The 10,355-nt window shown below is 38.3% G+C and overlaps 1 protein-coding gene across 1 annotated transcript in view; it reads left to right on the top strand.

Annotated features, from left to right (window-relative positions):
• Positions 1-5,437: 5,437 nt before the first annotated feature.
• TRPM3 (transient receptor potential cation channel, subfamily M, member 3) overlaps positions 5,438-10,355 on the top strand; it is a gene marked incomplete at its 5' end in the record, with an annotated part of 65,650 nt that continues 60,732 nt past the window's right edge. The window contains one exon of the mRNA XM_010078460.1: positions 5,438-5,510. Coding sequence (XP_010076762.1) covers positions 5,438-5,510 — 73 coding nt within the window. The remainder of the gene's footprint in view (positions 5,511-10,355) is intronic.

Raw genomic sequence — 10,355 nt, 5'->3', positions numbered from 1 at the left:
TCTGTCCTGTTGCTTTTTTTTCTCCATCTCTGTTTTTTTATTTGCTTTCTACCTGCCCTGCCTGAAAATCAGGTTTCTACCCTGCTGGACTGTAATTATTGCTGGCAAGTATCACAGTGTGCTGCAACCATTGAGCTTGCAGAGAAGATCTGTTTTGACTCAGTGATTTCCTAGCACATTTTCCTAGGAAGAATTGAGACACAGCTATTTTTTTTTTCCTGGAAATTATTCCTGTTCACATTAAGACACTTCTGTAAAGTCTGCAATGAGGTAGATGGAAGACCTTTCCAGATGGATTTTTTTTTTTTTTGTGGGGGGGGGGGGGTTATATTTTCTTGCTTTTAAGGGCAAACCTCATCCACTTCATTCAAGCAGTTTTGTGGAGAAAAATGAAAGGTATGAAAAATGGCACAAGGACTTGGCTGGCAGGTTCCAACCATGTCCTCCTGCAAGGAGCCCAGCGGAGCAGGTGGTCCTTGCCTAGCTGCCCCCAGCATTGGAAGTAGCTGCTATTTACTGCACTTTGCAAGTAGATCACTGTGGGCATAGCGAAAGAAATCAAGACACTAGAGTTGCATTTAGCAAGAATCTAGATGCCTATTAACACTGGTTTTGCACCTTGTTGGTGCAACCTTTATCTGTGACTCAGAGGCATTTTTGCTTGTCTGCTTCAGGTGTGTTTTCTTGTGAAGATCTAATTGTTTCTTCAGTACAGTGCAATACAGTTTTATATTTGTAAGGGATGTTAACATCAGCTTCTATTATATTTGTAAAGAAAAGAAGAAAAATACATTTAAAAAAAACCTTGCTGCTGAAAGTCACAGTTGTTCACTGAGATGCCTCAGGCAATTACCTGAAAAAGTCATTTCAAGCCAATAAATAGTGTGAACACTGGGGAAAGAAAGCAGGAAACTGAAAAAGATCAACCCCAAAATACCTAAAGTGGTGGCACAGGAACTGAAAAAAACTGTACCTTTAAAATAATTGAGTTTAACATCAACAATTGAAAGTACCAGCTACATGGAAGTAATGATGTGGCCCAAATCCCTGGGAGAAAAAAAATACTTGCTTTTTTAATTTTTTTCTTCTTTGAATGTAAATTGGTTTTTAGCTCAAAATAAATAGCTGAGTAGGATAAATGGTAGTTTTTCTCTCTAATACAATTTCATTATGCTCAGAAAAATAGAAAACTATTTCACAGACACATTTTTAATCAGATCAGCATAAAGAAAATTTCTCGGTTTAGACACAAAAGAATGGCTAGTGGTAGTCTGACTAATACTGCAGCTCTTACCCTTGTTTTCTTTTGGCAGGTTAAGCAAGTTTTAAGCATGCATTACCTTTTAACCCAAATTTCTTGGAGTTTATTTTGTTTCTAATTAAATGTCCTGGATTTCATATATACATTTTACTAGGCTGTTTTCCTTTTATTTTTTTCACTAAACTTGTACAGAGGCTAGGACTCAACAGAGGTTTAAACAGGCCTACAGCAGGTCTTTTTAAAGGTGACTGGCTCTTAGGCACTGTCTCTTCATTCAGAGAAGAAAGGCTTTCTTTTTTTCTAGTAATGAGTTATTAAGTAGGTTTCTAAGTCTTTAATTTACTGTTATTTTTGGATCTCCGTGGCAGACATTCATCCAGCAAGAGGAAGCTGCGAACAGAGTTTACTGACCCAGATAATATCCTTTAGCACGGCAGTTTTACATACATTAGTGCAGTAGCATCTGTAGCCCATTCTAACAGGGCTCTAGTCAATGTTCTATTTTAACAGCACAGATGTATTGTTTATCAGTTCACTGCAGTGATTTACCCACCAGAGTACCTGTAAATGGCAGCTAGCAAGATGTGGACACATTAATGACTCTTGAAACTAGATGAGTATAATGCAAACATAAAACTCTTCCCTGTTAATTGGTGGAAGAGAAACCACCAGAAGAACAGGTCTCCAGCAAGACAGATAAAGGTTTTTTGAGACCTAGAGATATGGAACATTTCTAGTTGTAAAGTTTACATAAATACCTTAGGATGTGTCGCTATTTCCTCATGCCCCTCGACTAAAAAAAAATTAAAGGATGCTGGGAAAACTACAAAGACTGTATAAGTAAAGAAGTAAATCCATGTTTTAGGAACAATTGCTGTCTCTTCATAACTGTACTCGTAAAATACAAAAACAAATTTCATGCTTTCTTTCTGGAAAGGTCAAGAAACTCTTTAGTACAAGGATCTCATCCAACAACAAATTGTATGTTTTTCTGCCTCTCTCGGTGTTTTACAAAGCTTGTTTATTTTCTCTTTTTATCCACATTTAAATGTGACAGGAAAAAAACGAAGAGGCAGCATCTGCAGATGCATTCCTAATAAAAATTGTGAAAAAAGGCAAGGGGAATGTTCAGCCCTCTTCATTAATGAATCATCCAAGCATGACAGCAGCCTAACATAAAGCGGCATTGGATAAGCAATACAGATCTATTTGAGATGCTCAGGGTTCCTCACAGGCTGTTAGTTTGGAACTCAAAACATAATAGCAATATTCCTCTAGTCCCGCTGCCTTGTCCCTGGATCATAAATTGTTACTGAAGGAGAACAAAAGCTGCAGCTGTGTGGTTTGATAATGGCCTGGGTTTGCGAGGTAAAGTAGAAGTGATGATGATACAAACGGTTCAACAGACAGCACACTGCAGCTCTAAGCCTCGTCTTCCAAAATTCATTCTGCAGAGCCATGAGAGTTGGGATATTTTCCTTTAGCCATTTAAAAGCAAGTGTCACTATACTTAAATACCTCTGACATCCAATAGTGGAAGCAACCAACACATCTGGCAAAGATACAAAGCGAACAAGTTATACCTGAAGAATGCTGCAGATCAGGACTAAGGTTTTATTATCAACAGCGTGACAAAGTTGTCTCCTTGCCTAATTACAGTGCGGTCCTGTTTTAAATCCTCCACTTTGTGAATGAACAAAAGCATTGGTCAAGCTTTAGGGCAATAGTGGAAAGAAGAAATAATCAATCTTCCCAAAACCATGGGAAACCACGGCAGGGCAAAGACCTGCCTATGAGGTCCAGGTTGACCAAAAGCTGTTTCGCCAGGTTGGGAGGCAACAGTTCAAAGGATGACTAAGTGTGAAAAGTTTCTAAAAAAAACCTGCATGAGTAAGAGTAGTAAGGTACTGCAGCTTGTCCGAAATCATCTCCAGGATCTGTGACAGGAAAGAAAGCAGCTATGGATAGTTACAGTTAACCGATACCATAAGGAGAGGCTAAATGTATCTGTTTACCATCTTAGAAGATTTCGTTCATTCAGAGCAAGCAAAAGTCCACAGTCTCAGCTGAGTCTTTGAGCTACTAAATTCACAGCATTTTGAAATGAAGTATCATGATATTTTGCCTTGGTTCTGCTAAAATTCTAGTTCAGACTTAGGTATGATCCCCAAAATGATAATAATTCTTATATGAGTCTGAGCCCTCTTTCCATTTCCATATTTTTTCCCAGTTATGTATTTTCTTGTTCTTTATTTTACTACTTGAATTACACCTAGACCTCTTTAAAATAATAATAAAAGTCACTGTGGAAAGATACTTTTTTATTCTAATGTAACTAAATTACATAGTTCTATTTTATTTTTAATATAGCAGCAATTTGTTCTGCTGAAGTGGGTATATTTTTCTGAGGCATACAGGGAAGAAGGATGAAAGAGAAGCTGGAAATCTAAGGTTATCCAATAAATGCAGTGCTTCCCTTAGTTTTCCTGCAGTGATAAGTTGTTCAGTGCTTGCAATTTATATGATGCCTTTTAATTAAGCTGAGAGTTAACTGAGCATGTGTTTAGTTTGAGATGTACTTTGTTGTTCCACTGAACTCCTGTTGTTCAGCATTTTCAGTCCGCAATGTGCAGACTGCTTCACTTATTAGCCTTAAAGAAGAAGGGCATTTTGCCATGTGATGGTGCACCAAGCACAGTGATACGAACTAGACATTCCCAGCATTAGCTTATCTGCTTGCCAGGCTGTCATGATTCCCTGCAGTGCTATGGAGATGCCTATTGCTGCAAAAAATTGTGTAGGAAATTGCAAAGCGTTGTGAGGATGTTATGATCTGTTACGTGGCAATACTGTACTCACTCACTTATTTTCAGCACCTGCCAGAGCTGCCCATGAGAAGGGAGATGCTCCTCTTTCCTGCTGGGTAAAGGAGGAAGGCTTTCTCTTCCTTCTGCCTTCTGACCCAGCTGCCTGGCTGCTAACCTCTGTGGCACAGTTCATCATCTGTGGCACAGGAAGTGCATCATGAGCATGTACAGTAGAGGGGCTGAGCTCATCAGCTCACTTTTTTGTTGTGTTTTGAGATGAGACATACACACAAATGTGTACTTCTGCCCACATTACCTGTGCTCTACAGGTCAGAGGAGCAGATTGCCTTCACTGCAGGGAAAGCTTCCTTGCCAGTCACTGAGAAGATAAGATAAATATTAGGAAAAATGTTAGGAAAAACATCAGGAAACGTTGTGTTACAGAGAGGGTGGTCAGACACCAAGCAGGTTTACTAGAGAGGTGGTCGATGCCCCATGCTTGTCAGTGTTTAAGAGGCATTTGGACAATGGCCAAAAAATTGAGGCAGTCTGTACTGGCAAAAGAAAAAAAAAAAAAACAGATAACATATTCATATCAAAATGATGACAAGTTTCATTAGTAGAGGAAAGGCACTAATGAAAAGCTGCAGTCTCAGTTGCTTCACAAGAAGCAGAGGCCCAAGAGCAGCTATTGCCATGGCAACAACAGGAGCAGGGGGGATTTACACTTCAATATGTTTCAGTGCAGTTTTAACCAAGAGTGAAACTGTCTTGAAAGAACAGCCCCACTATATTCATTCCTGTTCTTTAGAAATTGTGTATCTCACCTCACTGCCTCAAAGTTTATATCTTATAGTGACAGTCACTGACCACACATAGCTGAAGATGTTTCTGGACCTGTTAGAAGCCTAATTCTTGAATTGTTTACCTAAGTTTCTGCTATATAAAACCATGAGTTTGAATAGGTTGCTCATCTTGGTCAAAAAGATTTATTCAATGCTGTCTACCATAAATTAGATCCACAACATATAATATACCTAATTCCTCCCAGTAATGTATTGGAAACACTGAATATAATGTTACTCTAATACAAGAACATTCCTTGATCTCTAATGTCACACTGAAAGTATCACTGAAGACTTTTCTTCCATATGCTCATTAATGAAATTTCAATCTTTACCAAATTTTATCTCATAAAAAAAATACTGTGTGTTAATCCTATCTAATAAGCTTCTTATAAAATGTGTAAAGTAAGATCATCTTGTAGCCACCAGGACATTTTGAGATCCAAATGATGCTGGCCTGATGTAATTTCTTTTTTAAAAAATGACCCTGATTGCAATAATGGTATTGTCTTTTGACATTTCAGATCACAGTATTTCGCATGGGATCAGAAGGACATCAGGATATTGATTTAGCCATCCTGACAGCATTACTAAAAGGTAATGGAGTTTTGCTTCACAGTGAGTCTGTATCAAACCAAATGGATTAACTTGGTGTCTCTGCTGTGCTGAAATCTGCATTTATTGTCAATATCTACTGTATCGAGATGGTAAATTTATACCATGAAACTGAAGTATACTTTTTGCTCTAACTGCTTTACACAAATTCTGCTCTTTCTTTAATGTTTAAATAGATACTGTTTCTCCTTTCTGAATTTTTATTCTCCACCCACAATCACTAATGCATCACAAAAAACGTCAGTGGTGACCCCCCAGGACTTTCCTGAGAAGACTAGTACTCAACAAGCAGAGAGACAAAGAACTTCTCAGACTTAGATTGTTTTCCTGGCTAGCAGAACATCCAGAAGGAGGTTATCTCCCTTTAGGTAAAACTGGCTTATTGTCAAGGTAAAATGTTATCTGTAGTCATCCTAGGAAAGTCTAGGGGCTGTGTGGGATTCCTTCCAGCCTCCACTGGTAGAACTAAGAACTCAGCTATTGGAGTTTTAACCTTAAGCTTTGTAAGCTGTTAAATCTTTCTAAGCCATTACATGTTACACTTATGCTCTTAAAAGATTGTCTTACAATAAATCTGCTGTTGCTACAGTTCATCATACACCCTGGTCTTATAGACACACCATTTAACTTGGCTCCCTTCAAAATATGATATTTTCTGGTAATTTAATAGCTGCTTGTAAATACAGAAACAGGTGAGATTTTAAAGGCTCTGAGGCACAGGTACTTACCTCATGAAGGATCACCCACCTACGCAATGGTTGGGAGGTTCTAGCCCTCCATTTATATGGCATTTTCCTAAATGGGACTTTCACAAATTGCATGTGCCAATCACCATGGTCACATTGTTGCTGTCTGGACTGTTTTGTGCTGTATAACACACGCCATGTTGATTTCAAACAGAGAGTAAGACATACCAAAAAATTTCAAAGAGCACTCTGAGAAACCTTAGGGAGTGGACTTCCAAAGGTGACTGGGGAAAGTTATGTCACATGAGGCTCTTTTTGGAGGTGCTATTGCCACCTCCACACCTGAATAAGAAGGTACATACTGCCGTGTAGCAGACCGGAATTTGAGTCATAATAAAAAAATTAACAGAATTATTGGTTATTAAAAAGGTAATGGAATTATTCTTGCTTGTTCCAGGGCTCAGTTTTCTTCTCAGTTTCTTCCTGTGCAGACTCACAAAATCTGTATGAAGAGGAAAGGGAGAAGATCTGAATAACTTTCACCTAACTAAGCAAAACAGTATTTTACCTTTTACAAGATTATTAATCTAATTTCAAAAATGTTACTTCAAACATTTAAAACAAAAATCTGAACCAGAGGAGTAAACAAGAACTGGACACTTGAAAAGGATGACTGCAAGCTGATAGCTACCAGCTAAGGAAATGAGCCAGAATTATTTTCCCAGTAGCTTTCAGTTTTTAGGCTTCTGTAGTATTGCTTTCTCTGCTTCTTTTGCTCATTTCGATCAAGATACCAGTTGTTTGGTCTGCACGTAACATGACTATTTTTCTGCTATTTTGCTTGAGGTAACAAGTTTTAGCCATCTGTATAATTAAATCTCAAGGCATTTTGGACATCATCACACAGAAACAGTATGAATCAAGGTGAAGAAAGGAAAATAAATTAATTCAAAGCAAGGAACAAGAACTGCATCTATCACCAGATTCCTGGTTTTAATCCTTAGGAAATATTTTAATTGCAGATTTCATTTTTATCTTAAATATAACTGGATCCTTCATTATCCTCAGTGTAAAGTGTATTCTCTTTGCATTTGTTCTTAAGACAATCACTGAAACTACTGCTCTTGATTCTTACTAGTAAGACACAGATTGTCTTAAAGTTCTGATTCCACTTTTTCTAGGTATATTTTCAAGGTTTGAAAACGAACATAGATCCCTGGAGTCTTTTACCACCTTGAAAGCTGTCTCTTGGAAGCTGAAGAAAATAAATCATAGGCCTGAGAGGGATTGTTCCATGTTTGAAAAGTTATTTTACAGTATTTATATGAGCAACTGTACTATAGTTGCAGTCTTGGTATATGAGTAGTCCTCTCTGGTTTGGAATACCCATTTTACAAGTGCCTAATTGGTCCCATCTTCTCCTTAGTAAAATAAACTTACCTTCCCTCTTCATAACAGTAGTGCAAGACACTATAGTGCACTTCTATTAGCTCAGAAGCTGCCTGGATCTGTGTAAGTAATTTTGACATCTCCTTTCATGTTTGCCTGACAATCTTAATTTGGTAACCTGCTGATGGCAGCAGCACTTGTGTCTTGCTCAAGAGCCAGAGGAACTAAAACTTGCACCTCATCTTCCTTGCTCCTCAGCACTTTCTGATCATGAAGGTACTCAATGAAGATTAGATTTGTGCCTCTTGTTAACCTGACCTTTCTGATCACAGGGAATGAAAGTCCATATAACTTTTTAATCAATGTGTGCAAAGAGGAGATCTCTTGCCTCAGGCAAGACAGCTGTCCTTATTCGTACCATGTCTTTGTACAAAGGTTCTGGCCCACCCTGAAAGAAGTACTGCCTTTCTGTAAATTGACCCCATTAAGCTGATGCATAGTTGGGTTTTTCATGGAATCAAGACATTTAAGGCAGCAATGCTGAACCACTTGTCTATTGATTTACTAGTAAGCAGATTTGAACACTGGGTCTGAATTATCTTGAAATTCGTAAGTTTAGATTCAGGAGTTCATCACTTTCACCTCTTTAGCACTGTGTGGAAAAGGAACAGAGAAAAGTATGAGACTGGTGAGTGACTATTATTTTTTCTTAGTCCCACTGGTGAGGATTTTGCAGTTCTTGCTAGCCAGTATTCAAGGCATATACCAGCTAATTGCTAATCCCACCGTGGTGTGAATGATTTGTTCAGGGAGTGGGAGGAGGACTGGGAAACGTGAAGTATCATTTCCTGCTTGCTGTACAAACTTTACAATGAGCTAGTATCTTTTTAAACCCACATCAGGCACTCTGCCAATGCAGGAACTCTCCTGGGTAGGATATTCCACAAGCCCCAAACCCTGCACTGAACATGAGAGATTATTTCCTTGTTTGTTTTCATGAGTCACTTGTTTAATCTTGTCAGCAGATCTATCTTTCTTGGAAGTGATCTCCAATAAACTAGGGAATGGCATCCAAACTGGTTATCAATTTACATTGCATGGGTGTCACAACAGCATATGGCTTCTGAATTCCCCTTTTTTTTTTTTGTTAATTTTGAGAGACATGCAAGTATGGGAAGTAAGTTTCCAATTGCTTGAATTTGTAGCAAATAAATTTATTAATACAGTTTAACTGCTTGTGCTCTCTTAACTTGAACAGTTGGAACTCAAGCAGAAATGGATTTTGTTCTTTTGCAGCTGATAATTGAGCAGAAGGCGTATGACAGGAAACTTAAAGACACCATATAGAGATGTTCTAAAATGTAATTGTTTTAAAGTGGCATCAAAGGTCCTAGTTCACAAAGCTGTTGCAGTGTCTGGATCACAGTAGCAGCACCAGCCATATTTCAACTGGTTCTCCAGAAGCCTTCCCAGTGCAATTGTTAGCATTGGGAAAGAGATGCTGTGCAGTATATGTATATTGTATTGTTCCTGCTATGTACCCCTCTGAGAAAAGCCATGTTAGGCTAATGGAGATCTGATGTCTCTGCATACTTTCCAGCCTGTGAATAAGTCACGATTCATGCTCACTGAACAGCCATCATGTAGTATCAGATGGTCCTGGAAGACAGTGTGATGGTCTGCCAACCATGAAATCACTGACACAGAAGGATTTCAGAGTTCGGACAGATACCTGGTTACTGTCCTTATAGTCATTGTTGCTATCAGCTTTGTTATTGGCAATTTATTTGCTAAATGCCAGAAAGATGCTTGTAGCAAATCCAGTGGAAACACAGCCTTTTTCACCAAAGAGCTGCTGAAACAGAAGACAACGCAAGACCTGCTGAGATGCAGAGCAGAAAGGTAATTTGGATTGCTATTTTCCCTAATCTAATATTTTTATTTGAATTATGATTCAAAGAGGACACTGACATACTTAGATATACTGTGGAAATGAGTCTCCAACAACCATTTCTGTCTAGATAGATCAGTTCTGTGTCATTTCAGCTTTCCAGATTGCTAAGCACTAAGTATCATAGACTATCCCAGGAGAATCCTTTAGAGGTTTACATCGATCGCAGTAAACTTTGGTGATTATATAAAAGCCTGACGTTGATCTCTTTAGTTATTTTGGATCCTGCAAGGGCACAACACTTATTTTCTGAAGTATACCGTGGCTCACCTAGGATACAGAGTCAAATTTATGATCCCAGGCTTTATCATCAAGGATTGTTGCATTTTTGGTCCAAGATGTTGGATAGACCACCTGACTTTTTACCAGAAGAATCTTTGCAAGATATCCAAGCACTCCTGGATGTCCACCTAAAAACATAAAGTTAACACCTACAGAAGCTAACAACTGTCCCGATCTCCTTCTTGTTCATTCAACTTCACATCATCTTTGCATCCTCTATATATATCCAGCAATATCTATACTGAAATAAAATATTGACAAATCAATGCATTGCATCCCAAATGCAACTTTTCTTCTAGGAGCAGATGAAGGGAAGGAAGAGTCCCACTGCAGACACTGGTGATACTGTCTTAAAACATTCTTTTGAGGAACATATCTTATGCTCAGACAGATACCAGGATACCAAGTAAATATTACATAGACACAAGTCATATTGTATAAAACACTATTTAAAGCAGTAAGTATACTATAATATTTAAAATAACAGAATGCAACTAAGGAGAGAATCTTTCCATGAGA

Source organism: Pterocles gutturalis, unplaced genomic scaffold (assembly GCF_000699245.1).
Source record: "Pterocles gutturalis isolate BGI_N339 unplaced genomic scaffold, ASM69924v1 scaffold1623, whole genome shotgun sequence".
Lineage (NCBI taxonomy): Eukaryota > Metazoa > Chordata > Aves > Pterocliformes > Pteroclidae > Pterocles > Pterocles gutturalis.
This window is presented reverse-complemented; position numbering and strand designations above follow the sequence as displayed.